Source organism: Pipistrellus kuhlii, unplaced genomic scaffold, assembly GCF_014108245.1.
Source record: "Pipistrellus kuhlii isolate mPipKuh1 unplaced genomic scaffold, mPipKuh1.p scaffold_m20_p_6, whole genome shotgun sequence".
Taxonomy (NCBI): domain Eukaryota; kingdom Metazoa; phylum Chordata; class Mammalia; order Chiroptera; family Vespertilionidae; genus Pipistrellus; species Pipistrellus kuhlii.
The window spans coordinates 5477085-5490704 of NW_023425562.1; the positions used below are offsets into that span (position 1 = coordinate 5477085).

General features: G+C 38.5%; 1 protein-coding gene across 1 annotated transcript in view; it reads left to right on the plus strand.

Annotated features, from left to right (window-relative positions):
- CHD6 (chromodomain helicase DNA binding protein 6) overlaps positions 1 to 13620 on the plus strand; it is a 145453-nt gene that overhangs the window by 71405 nt on the left and 60428 nt on the right. Inside the window, exons 11-16 of the mRNA XM_036417993.2 lie at positions 608 to 729; positions 1938 to 2181; positions 3522 to 3698; positions 4295 to 4438; positions 6844 to 7099; positions 7858 to 8068. Coding sequence (XP_036273886.1) covers positions 608 to 729; positions 1938 to 2181; positions 3522 to 3698; positions 4295 to 4438; positions 6844 to 7099; positions 7858 to 8068 — 1154 coding nt within the window. The remainder of the gene's footprint in view (positions 1 to 607; positions 730 to 1937; positions 2182 to 3521; positions 3699 to 4294; positions 4439 to 6843; positions 7100 to 7857; positions 8069 to 13620) is intronic.

Below are 13620 nucleotides of genomic sequence, written 5' to 3' on the forward strand. Positions count from 1 at the left end.
GGCATGTACCTTAGTTGCAGGCATATCCCCAGTAGGGGGTGTGCAAGAGGCAGCTGATCGATGACTCTCTCTCATCGATGTTTTTAACTCTCTATCTCTCTCACTTCCTCTCTGAACAAAATCAATAAAATATATTTAAAAATAAAAAAATAAAAAATAAAATAAATAAATAAATAAATAAATCAAAATATTTGACCCAGGTACTTTCCTGAGCTCACACCACAGGCACAAAGAAGTAAAAGAAATTCTGTCTATAGAAACCAAAAAAACTGACTAATATTGGCTTTCAGGGAAATTAAAATATAAGTAGGATTGGAGTAAACTAAACTTATCTTCTAAGAGTCTAAGTAAAACAGTATAACATTTAATAAGATTGGTGGATCTGTTTCTCTTTTTTATTAATTACTTGCAAATATTACAGAGATATTCTTAGTTTATCCAGTGAAACCTAGAAAATGTAGGGCCTAAACATGGGTCAGAAAACAGTCACTGTAGTCTGAAGCCAGATGTAGGGCAGTGTTTTGAAATTTACTGCTTTCCCCATTATTATTCTGTGCCCCTATTTGTTTTATGTCTCCAGTAGTGTGTCTCTGCTTTTTCCCACTAGGAGCGGCCTGCTTCAGACTCCTGGCAGAAACTCGAAAAGTCTCGTGAGTATAAGAACAGTAACCAGCTCCGGGAGTACCAGCTGGAGGGAATGAACTGGCTTCTATTTAACTGGTATAATAGGTGAGGATCCAGAACCATATCTGTCTTCATGGGGATTTTTTAACCAAGTGTTTGTACTTGGAGGCGGCTGGCTGCCTTGGCCCACTTAGAGTAGAGCAGCAGAGAGCTGAGCGGACAGTGCAGCCATTGGTTCAGGCTGGCGGTCCTTGCATGTCCCTCGTACTAGGATCATATTTTTATGTCAGGCATTTCTCCCAACCAAAGGAATGGTCTTTACACATCATCGACTTCGTGCCCCCCCCCCCCCTTTTTTTTTTCACCTTTGCCGATCTAGGCAAAAGGTAAGGCTCTATCTTGGTTATGCTCAAAGGATCCTTTAAACATGTGTTCTATCTCTGTCTTTAGCAAAAATTGGCTTTAAAGAGGACTAGATCTGGGTTCTTGCCCCAACTCTGCTACTTGTTTGTGAGCCACAGATGTTCTAGACTTGTTCTAGAATGCTCAGGTTGGACTCTTTATCAGAATAGATGAAGCAGATGAAGTTTGAGAAAGATGGGTTGAGATTTTCTTAACATTCTAGAATGTCCCCCCGAGTATTGGTTTTTAAAGACAGCATGTTGTAACGGAAAACACACCAAGATAGGACTCTGGAGGCTTGTGTTCTGGCACAGTCTTCTGCCCGTATTCTCAGCTCAGAGCGTTGCTTTCTAGGTCTGAGGTTGCCCTCTATCCAGTGAAGGATGAGACTGGATGGGGCCATACCCTTGCTTTAAGCATCTTGGCTCTGTACCATCTGTGACCTGAATCACCAGGCGAGACAGGCATCTTTTCTCTGATTAGAAATTTATTATGTGGGTTAAGTTTGTCCTTTGATAACACAAGTGAAAGGCAATGAGAATCTTGTAACTTAATATTTTATTTTTGCCTTTGCTTCCATGAAGTTTGTTGGGTACAGAAACTGACTTTCGTTTGAGGCATATTTTTGTTCTCTATTTTTTTAATTTTTAGTGTTTTTAGTTTATATTTAAATGGATCCATTTCATGTATTTTCTCACAATCTGCCATAGTTCCTTTTTGGAAGCAGGCAAGATATGACTAAGAATAATAAAAACTTGCCTTAGTTGCATCTCTGGCAAATGCTGATAAGACCTTCACTGACATTCACTTACAGGTCAAGGTATGCATCTGAAGTATCGTTTTAGTTATAACCAACCTGTACCTCTGTCCTGTATTGATTGTGAATTGCCTGTATTTCTTACTCTCTGCAGGAAAAACTGTATTTTGGCTGATGAGATGGGCCTAGGGAAGACCATCCAGTCCATTACATTCCTTTCAGAAATATTCCTCAGGGGAGTCCATGGCCCTTTCCTCATCATCGCCCCCCTCTCCACTATCACTAACTGGGAGCGGGAGTTTCGGACGTGGACAGAGATGAATGCCATTGTGTACCACGGCAGCCAGATCAGTAGGCAGATGATCCAGCAGTATGAGATGGTGTACAGAGATGCACAGGTGAGCCTCATGCCGACACAAAGACTCAGTGACCCTCGATGTCATAGTTGAGAGCAACATTTCCGTCACTTATCTTCTGGAGTGTAGTGTCTTGTGCCTTGGGTTACTATTTACTGATTATGTAGAGTCAGTCATACGCTTATTGAGGCAGACTTCTTGCTCCTCCCTGGTAGTTTAATTTATGATAAACACAGAATTATAGGACATGCTTTACACTCCCTGAGATATACCAGCGACCCCTTTTAGGACTCTGAAAGCGTGGCTTCTGGGTTGGATTATGAAGTTACTTTTACACACAAAATTTTATCTGAATTACTATATGCTCAGTGAAGAAAGTGAGCAGCAGAATTGTTGTATAGACAAGGGGTTCCTAGCCAGGGAGTTTGGAGAAGAGGTTAACAGATTTGACAGGGAAAGATAAAGAGAAAACAAGATTCAAATCATTAAAAGCACAATAGGATTTTTAAAAAGCTTTCGTTAAGTATTATAAGGACTTTGCCAAGTATGCTAGTCCTGGGCACTGGATTTTATAAGTAAGGTGAGAATTAAAAGAATCTAATCAGAGAAAAGCCAGCCGGGAGCTTTGTAACTGCAGGAGACACTTGGAAGGAATTTACAGTATGCTCTGACATGATGTAGCTCTGTTCTTTACATGTGATGGCAGCACTGAGACAGGCTAAAAGACAAAAGTGTGCTCTCCTGGTAGCACCTGTCCCAGGGGAATCAAGATCTTTACTGTGACTCTGTGCTAGAACCCAAGTGACAAGTTGAAATTAATTGCATCTGAAAGGTAGCAAAGAAAGTTTGCTTGGGCTTACAAGCTATGCATGGTTTAGACCAGTGGTCGGCAAACTCATTAGTCAACAGAGCCAGATATCAACAGTACAACGATTGAAATTTCTTTTTTAGAGCCAAATTTTTGTGGAAGAGCCACACTCAATGGGCCAAAGAGCCACATGTGGCTCGCGAGCCGCAATTTGCCAACCACGGATTTAGACAGACTCGTGACTAGAATATGTGAATCAACACCCATCTGCTTTCCTTACCCTGGCAGTTAATTAATAGAAAGCTTCTTTGCTGTGCCTTCCATACTGTTCACCTGTCTCACCCTGTGAGGACACAGGCTCTCTTCTGTTTCACCCATGTAATGAGGTCTCTCTCTTACCTGAAGAGCTGGTGCGTTCTTGTTCTCTTTTCTCAAACGAGGAAGAGCAGTGCTTATTGGCTTCTCACCTGGGCCCTGGCATTACTAGTGCTGGCTCCTCTTGGTCAGCTGGTGCCCATTAGCTGGATTCTGTGGCCATTGCATAAAGTTCTGCCCGCTGTTGTATCATCCTCAGGGAAACCCCCTTTCAGGAGTCTTCAAGTTCCATGTTGTCATCACAACATTTGAGATGATCCTGGCAGACTGCCCAGAGCTGAAGAAGATTCACTGGAGCTGTGTGATCATCGATGAAGCCCACAGGTTGAAGAACAGGAACTGCAAACTTCTGGAGGGTCTAAAGCTCATGGCCCTGGTGAGAGTGCAAGCTCTTCACATAAACAGCGGGGCTTCTCTTCACTATGGAGGAAGCATTATTCATGTGACTGACTTCTGAGTAGTTGCTTTACTCTAGATTTATGTTTGCCCTCTATAGCTATTATAGTGTAGGAATCAAATGTGTGTGTTCGTTTTTTGTTATGAACTAGGTTACCAGTTTGACCTTTGCCACAGATTGATTCCCAAAGGGACACAAGGGAATCTTAAATCCCAATAAATTTGTGACCTGAAACTATAAAGTGTTCTGGTTTGTTTCTGGGTCTCAGAATGACCTGATACAAAAGATTATGGCTTTTTAACATCATTGTCTTGACACAGTGCCCAGTTTGTGGGGGAAGGCACTCAATAATATTGAATGAATGAATGAATGAATGGTTTCTGTAATTAACATGAAATTGCTGCTGGAATTATTAATGTGAAAGGAAGGTTGATCTGTCCATTAGCTGTACTCCCATGAATGTTGGCACCCTGTCTTTTCATTAACGCACAGTAGAACTGCCCCAAATTGAGCACAGAATGCCCTGGCCTACTGTTTGGGGAGCTCAGACACTCATCCTGTGTTAATCTGTGCAGGAACACAAAGTGCTGCTTACTGGGACACCCTTGCAGAACTCTGTGGAGGAGCTCTTCAGTCTGCTCAACTTTTTGGAGCCATCACAGTTTCCTTCAGAGACTGCTTTCTTGGATGAGTTTGGAGATCTGAAAACAGAGGAACAGGTAAGTAGGGGCCTGAAGGAACAAGGAGACAATGTAATGATTACTTTACCATCAAGGAGAGAAACCACTGTGGATTCGGGTTGCCAAGTTCTGACATCCATTATTTAGTGTATTTTTTGTTTATGTTGAGGAGGATAAGCTGATTATTAGCAGTTCTTATTACTACAAAGAATAAATGAATCAGCACCTAAAATATTTTATGTTGACATATCAGGCCTCAAGCCTTCACTAATCTCCCATGTAAGTTCAGTGATTTTGGGCATAGCTGTGATTTCAGGATCATGGTGCTTTCTTTTGCTCCCCTCCTTTTTCTTCCTTCCTCCTACATAATCTGTAACATATTCTCAGGCTCATTTTTTAGTTCAATAAAATACTCAAGAGCAGTGAAAAAAAGAAGGCAGTTATATATTAGAGTAGTTGGTAAGTCCATCTTTGTTGATATCAACTGAATTTCCTCAATTTTGAAAGATTTAGTCCTGAGTCTGGCTTATTGGACTCAAAGCTAATTTAAAACGGCCAACATTAATAATTCTACTAAAGATTACAGAAATAAGCCAGAGAAGTTTAAATGCCTCAGGAGAAACAAGAATAGAATTGGGGGTTTTATTAGGAGAAAAAGGTCACATCTGTTTGGAAATCAGGAAAGCTTTCACAGAGAGATTACAGTTTGAAAGTGGACTTCAAAGAGTGGATAATTTTTCAGTAGGTGGAGAGAGGAGATGGTGACTATTTTACATAGGAAAAATGGGAATTTATTGTTTTTTAAACAGAATTTATTTGGGAATAAGGAATCATTCACATAAGCTGGAAACAGGATGGATGTTTATGGAGTACTAGAGGCCCTGTGCACAACATTTGTGCACTCGGCGGGTGGGAGGGTCCCTCAGGCTGGCCTGGGCCCTTTGGCAGTCCAGGATCTGTGGGGAGTGGGCCTACATCCTTAGCACTGCTGCAGAGGCGGGATAGGCTCCTGCCACTCCACTCACCAGCTGTGAGCCCAGCCTCTGGATGAGTGGTGCTCCCCCTTTGGGAGCACACTGACCACCAGGGGGCAGCTCCTGCATTATCTGTCCCCTGGTGGTTAGTGCACACCATAGCAATCGGTCATTTCACTGTTCAGTCTATTTGCATATTAGCCTTTTATTATATAGGATGAGGACAGAGATTCAGAGCTATATTTGGGGAAGAATTTGGAGGGTATTAGAGGAGCAATGCAAAGCTTTGATTGCAGGAGTGACATAATTAGTTCTGCTAAATTAATCTAGTAATGGTGTGACAGTGGGTTAGGGCAGAGAATGTAGGGACTGAGAAACCTAGGGACTTCCATTAACAGATGTCAAGGGTACACTCTGTGGTTCCAATCTGTTTGCTTCTACTTCTCTGGCAAGGCAGCCTTTGAGAACAATGAGTAATCAAACTGAATTCCACTTCTGCTACATGTGCAGAATCTATTGATCCTTCAAAAGCCAGCTCCAGCCCCCTCTCAATTTTTGGACCATTGGAAATGCATTCTTTTCTTCCATTGCACTTATTTTGTAGTATGCATTTTTTCTTCTTCCTCGACAATGGCCTTCTTGAGGAAAAAGCCCACATCTTCTCTAAAGCTGTGTGTGTTGTATTGACCAACGCAGTATCTGGCACACAGTATAGTCTAAATCAGTGGTCACCAACCGGTGGTCCGTGAGGTTAAAAGGTCGGTGACCACCCCTCTAGATGATCCAAGGTATGAAACAAGTGAAGGGCAAAGCGGAACCCAGCATGTGGCATATGGGCATTTGTGCCTATTTCTTTTCTCTCTGGGTTCTTATGTAGTAACTAGAGGCCTGGTGCATAGATTCATGTACATTGAAAGGAAATTAATTAGAAGGTGATAAGAACTTTTAAGATCTACTCTCAGCAACTTTCAAATATGCAATACAGTCTTATTAACTATGGTCGCCTTGCTGTTCATCCTGGAGACTTGTTTATTTTGTAACTGGAAGTTTATACTTTTTGACAACTTCATTCATTTCGCCCATCCCAGGCTGTCTCTCCTTCTTACTTTGTTCTTTCAGCATCTAAGTCTTCCCTTTATAATATGTCACTCATACCTCTTAATGTGGCTTAAATATTTCTCAGTTAATTGCTGCACACACGTACATGTTAGAGGGGAGAGGTTTGTTTTCTCCAGGCTGGCGAATAGGTACTGTCTTTCGTATTTTCCTTTCTTTATATCTTGTAAGGTTGTCACATAGTTTCTCATTAAATACTAGTGAATAAAAACCAGGCCCCTTTTTCCCTTTCAGCCTCATGGTCAGGGTTCAGTTATGACCTTTCATTTAGTCTGTCACCACAGTACTGCGCTCACGAGTTTGTAGTGAAGGTAGAATACCCCGTAATCACTAAATCAGGATGTACCTGGACAGGTGAAGAAACTGCAGTCTATCCTAAAACCAATGATGCTTCGGCGGCTGAAAGATGATGTGGAAAAGAACCTTGCTCCCAAACAAGAGACAATCATTGAAGTAGAGCTGACCAATATCCAGAAAAAGTACTACCGAGCCATCCTGGAAAAGAACTTTTCCTTCCTGACTAAAGGGGCATATCAGCACAACATGCCCAACCTCATCAACACCATGATGGAGCTGAGAAAGTGCTGCAACCATCCCTACCTGATCAATGGTGAGTGAGCGATGCAGGGGCATACTCCGGGTTGTTGTGGGTCTCTGCCACAGGCTCCTGATAACCAACAATTGTAGTTACTGAGAACCCATTAGATGCCAGATGTGTGTATTCTCACCTTTTTACAGAGTACTAAACTGAAGTTCAAAGAGGTTGATGGATCTACCTAAGCAGTTTAATGAGTACAAAGAGCCACATTTGGAACTGTTTATCTGAAGATGGGGATGTTACTCATCAGTCTGTTGTCCATTATGTCCTTGTGGGGACAGAATATGTGTTACTTTGTCGGGTAAATGGTCATGATGCAATGAGTGAAAACTCTGTAGATAAATGAAGTTGCCTATACAATAAGAATATATATTGGAGCCTTTTTTTTTTCAATAAAACTTTTTTCATAAAATTTTAATTCAATATCTGGCTTGGATTTGCTTACAGTTAAATTTTTATGACATTTAAAGATATGTCTGTTTGTCAACTTTCCGTAAAGGTTTCTTTAATAGCATAAGTCATCTTGGTATCTCAAATTCTTCTCTACCTGGTGAGACTTCCCAGGAGAGCAAAGCACCTGAGTTCCCTGTACCTGCTGCCACTGCAGAGCCCTCTGCTGGGGCACAGACTAGGGTTGCACATACAGCATTGCCTCACTGAACGTGGTCCCGGACCCAAGAATTCACTTAATTTCCCCTAGGATCTGTAAGGCAGAGAGCAGCTTTTACCCTTAACGTTTTTTCAAGTATTTTGCTTTGTTTTGTTTTCAGGGGCAGAGGAGAAAATTCTGGAAGATTTCCGGAAAACCCACAATTCTGATGCCCCTGACTTTCAGCTACAGGCCATGATTCAGGCGGCAGGGAAGCTGGTGCTGATTGATAAACTACTCCCTAAGCTGATTGCAGGTGGCCACAAAGTACTTATCTTCTCCCAGATGGTTCGCTGTCTCGATATCCTGGAAGATTATCTCATCCAGAGAAGGTGAGACTGATGTCAAAGCTGCAGGCACTGCCTTCTTTCTGATACCTTTTGATTCATTCAAAAATTGTGCTTTAACAACAAAGCATTCAAAAAGGGAGGAAAGGAATCTTTTCTTAAAGATTCTCTAAAACACAGAGTTAATACTTATGGCCAAGTATATCCAAGTTTAACTCTTACATGTTTCTTTATATTCTTTGTAGTTGGATGAAACAATTTAATCAACATTAGAGAAGGTTAAAAAAAATAATGTGTTTACTTTTGTTGTTTTGCTTAATGATGATGAGAGAATACATCCTAGAAAGCATCACTATGCATCAGGTTACTAAAAGAGCATAATCTGACAACTCACAGGAAAATAATTTGGGGATATTTCATGTCCTTTTCCACAAACTCTCTAGATTTTATGATGCACTAGCTATGGCATCCCAGTTTATTTTCTTGTTCACATTCCAATAATTTCTTGATTCTAGGTCCATTACTCACGAAGGTGGAAAGTCACTGGTGTTTGGATTCTTTGTGGGTACTGCATTTGTTACGTTGGGATATATCAATGATCTGAAGATGATAAATGGATTTTTAACAACTCTTAATGATAAAAGATTTTTCAAGATCATAGAAACTGTTAGTCTAGGCATTGCTAAGTTTACAGGAAATTCTTTTTTTCTCAAAGTAAAATCATGGCAAATCTCAGTTGTCTAAATATTCTTGTACTGGAAGATTCTGTCTGTTCTTCTAACATGTAATTTCTAGAAGAGAGTTAAATGACAAATTTAGGAATGGGTTATGCTGACATTTAATATTTATATAAATAATTCCTTGAAATCAAAACTCACTTTAGATTAGGGACCTATTGCCAGAACACTTGCTTTTCATAAATATATTATTTTGTCTTCAAAATATATATATATATATAAAACAACTCTTAGTTTTCAGTATTTTAAAGAACCTCGCAAAATGAGTAACAGTATAATTAACATACTTTTATTAAGAAGGATATCCTTATTTAGCTCCCTTTATACTATTTTTATTTATAATTTATTGCTTACTTTGTTTTCAAGTTACTTAAAAGTAATACAGTTTCTTCTGATAATATGGGCACATATAACACCAACATCTGCCCAACGCCCCCCATTCAGACTTAGATGCATATCTTCTTAGTCTTTTTTCTTTGTTCATACATATATTTAGCTTTGTTGCTTTCTTTTTAAATATTCTACATTCTACTTTGTAACTCACATTTTTATTTATTATGAAAAAAAATTTTTTTAATTATTTTCCTATGACACAATTTTGGTAATCTGTTTGATTTTCTTATTATGTCTTACGAGTTGTTTTCGAATTTTCAGTACTTTAAGAAACTCTGAATATGCCTTTATAATCATTGTAAATGTTGCCAGTTATTTTTTAAGGACCAATTCTGATGTACATTTTTAAAAGCATTTAGTACATATTTTCAAAACCCCTGTAGATATTTAAATTATGTTTTAGTTTGTATTTCTGATTAGTAATAGGTGAATTTTTATATATATTAATTTATATTGCTTTTTTTAAAAGTTGTTCATGTTCTTTCTCCATTTTCTGTTGCTCTTTGTCTTTGTTTATTAATTTGTAAGATTTGTTAGTTTACTTAAGAATATGGTGTATATATTTCCCCAGTATTGTTTTTGACTTTTGGGTGTGGACTTTTGTATGTTTACTTTATTCCCAGGAGTTGTAAATTTTATAATAGTTAAATCTCTCTATCTTAAAACAGCTTTAAAATAAATTTAAATTATTAAATCAATATGCTTAAATAGCCTTCACTCACCTATTAACCATTATATCATATGAATATTCTGAGGTGTTTCTTTTATGGTTTCTTTCTCCTGATAACACCTAACACAGTTCTCTGGGCTTATTATCATCATTACTCTTCTCCTTTTAATTCAGGTGGGTTTTTTTTTTTTTTAATGTTTTTATTGATTTTAGAGATAGAAACATCAATCAGCTGCCTCCTGCAAGACCCCTACTGGGGATCGAGCCCACAATCAGGGCTTGTGCCCTGACTGGGAATTGAACCAGCAATCTTTTTGTGCATGGGACAAGGCTCAACCAACTGAGCCACACTGGCCAGGGCTAATTCAGTTTTTATTTTCATTAAAGTTATGCATTATTCAACATAACTTAAAGAGGCAAATTATTTTATTAGAATTATGAAAAAATGCATTTACTAATTTACTCCCTTCTGGCCCCTGAGTTTTCCCACCTCAGAAAAGAGTAACTACTTTAAATATAATAATTTATAGTTATATCTAAAAAATGTTAATAATTATAATTTTTTTCGGTTTTAGATATTATCTGTTCTCACTATGTAAATGCCACATGTGCAACTTCTTGTCCTCCCATCTTCCCAAAATGCTACATATTACTTAGATTAATGTTCAGTGTTTATTAGGTCTTATGGAAATACTAAATTACAGCTTAGTCATGTAGTACCCTGTTATTTCTTTATTGCATAATTTTTATTTTCCCTGAAGCTAAAAATTAGCTTTCTATTCCATTGCTTGATTTTCTGTGTAGTTATTATAATTCAGCTCCACGCTTTACCCTGGTTGCCTAAATCTCCTCTGGTGGTGGTCACAAGTATCAGTTTCATCTTCTCAGGGTCATCTCTTCTGGGACCCTCTAACGTGCTCCTCTGTGTTCAGTGCTCTTCTCACCTAGTACACAGTTGTCATCTGTTCCCTCTCTTCCTTCATCAGTGCTGACAAGTTTCTTTCCTTCCCACTTGAATCAAATTTCCTTATTGGTGGATCTCATGTACCTCCTCTGGGAGCTTCTGAAAAAGGGTGAATGATAAGTGAATTTTGAGACTTTGAAATGTTTGTAGTCTACTCTCATTCTTGAGTAATACTCTGTTTCCCCGAAAATAAGACAGTGTCTTATATTAATTTTTGCTCCCAAAGATGCGCTAGGTCTTATTTTCAGGGGTTGTCTTATTTTTCCATGAAGAAGAATATGGTACAGATTTATTGTTAAATGAAAATAAAGGAAATTTATTACCTGCATATGGTACGGTAGTACGGTAGTTGTCAACACAAACCAGACAAACTGTGAATCCTACAGTATCAAGAATTTACTCATTTATTCAGTGACAATCATATCATCTTCTGGAACATCATCATAACAATCCAATTCCTGAATTTTCTGGTGAATTTCTCGTGACTCCATTTCTTTCAGAATCAGTGGACCAAATCTCTCATGTTTAGCCTAGGGGGGCCTTATTTTCGGGGGGGGGGGTGCCTTATATTTCACTTAGAAGGCAACCTGTAAGTAGGTCTTATTTTCGGAGGATGTCTTATTTTCGGGGAAATACGGTAGTTTGGCTGGGTTTGAGATTCCAAGTTAGAAATCATTTCCCACAGAATTTTGAAGGGTTATTTATTAGTTCATTGTCTTCTTGTATCCAGGGTTGTGGTTTAGAAGTTCAGAGCCCTGCCCTTCTCATTCCCAGTCTGTGTATGTGACTTTTCTTTCTTTCTTTTTTTTCTGTTTATAAGTTTTGATATATCTTCTTTGTCCCAGTGCTATGAGGTTTTACAATGAACTGTTTTTTATATGGGATGCATTGAATTAGATACTAAGTAGTTTTTCCTATCTGAAATCTAAGTTCATCAGCTCTAGAAAATTTTCTTGGATTTTATCTTTCATTATTTCATCATGCTTTGTTTTATCTTTGTGGAACTCCTGTTATTTGTATGTCAGATCTTCTGGATTGATCACCTGATTTTCTCTTTTTTCTCCATCTGATACTTTGCTATGTTTTCTGATAGAATTTTTTTATTCTCTCCTCCAATTTTACATTTTATTGATTTTACACAGAGAGGAATTGAGAGGGATAGAGAGTTAGAAACGTCGATGAGAGAGAAACATCGACCGGCTGCCTCTTGCACACTCCCTGCTGGGGATATGCCCACAGCCAAGGTACATGCCCTCCACCGAAATCGAACCAAGGACCCTTCAGTCCGCAAACCAACGCTCTATCCACTGAGCCAAACCAGTTTCGGCTCTCTTCCAATTTTAACCCTAGGTTTTCTTTATATAATTATATTTTTAATTTCCTAGAGCATTTTCTTCTCTAAATTTAATTTCAGTTCTTTCATAAGTGCAGTGTCTTCTTTCGTTTTTCTGAAATAATCATGATAGATTTGTTTTTTCTTCCTGCAGCTTTCTCCAAGTGAGAATTGGAGAAAGCTGCAGGAAGAAATTATTTATATATATATATACACACACACACACACACACACACACACACACACACACACATATATGTATATGTATATGTGTATACACACACACACACACCCTGTATTTTCCGGTGTATAAGACGACTTTTGAAACGAAAAAAAGCCTGCTCAGATTGGCCAGAGTCAGAGAGGCGGTCTATTAAAAAAAGAACTGGTGTTGCCTCGGAAGTGGGGGTAGTCTTATACAGCAAATATAGGCCTAAACCTATGTTTTAACTGTAAAATTAGGGGGTCGTCCTATACACCGGAAAATACGGTGGGTGTGGGGGGGTGTGTGCGCGCGAGCACACACACACACATTTATATATTTATATCTTTTATATTAGAATTCTGGGTTTGTTTGTTTACTTGTTTTTCTTTCTTTCAATACTTTTAAGTATTATTCCACTGTGTTCTGGCCCCCATAGTTTCTGATGAGAAGTTCTGCAGTCCTTTAAATCACTGTTCTCTTGTATGTAATACTTTATTCTGTGTAGTGAGATTTTTTTTTATTTTGGATTCGCAGTTTGACTGATGGGTGGGATTCAACCTCTTCAGGGTTCATGGAGCCTCTTGAATGAACGTGTAAACGTGTATCATCAAATTTGGGAGGATTTGAATCTCTATTCTTCTATTTTGTTATTCCTTTTGCCCTAGCCTCTGGTTTCTTTGTAAGACTCCAATTATCTTTTGATGTTGTCTCACAGATTCTTGTCTGTCTCCCTGCCACCATCCGATCCTTTTTCTCTTGTTTTGATTTCTCTGTCTTCAGTTTCTGACTCTTCTCTGCTATTTCTTTCATGCTTATTAAGCCCATCCAATGCTTTCTTTACCATACAGATTATATTTTAGTTCTAAGTTTCATTTGTTTCTTAATTTGATGTTTCTCTGCTGTGATTTTCTATCTTTTTGTTATGAAGTTCTTATCTGAATAATTGTAACTTTTTGGATTTGACACCTGTTAATTAAATTTTTTGCTCTTGAGAATGGGTCATATTTTTCCTGTTTTTTCATATGTTACACAATTTTGTGTTTTTCCATGTACATTGTGAATATTTTGTTGTGGAGATTCAGGAATCTGTTACATTTCCATGAAGATGATGGTTTTTATTTGGAGGTATTATATGAGATGTGACTAAAAATGCAAATTCTGTCAATGTCTCTAGTAGATAACAGCTGCAGTCTCAGCTCAGACTACTCTTGGTCTGTCCCAAGCATGATTGAGTCTATTTTGAAGAAGTGGCGTCAGAAGTTTAGGTTTAAAAAATTTGGCTCTCAAAAGAAATT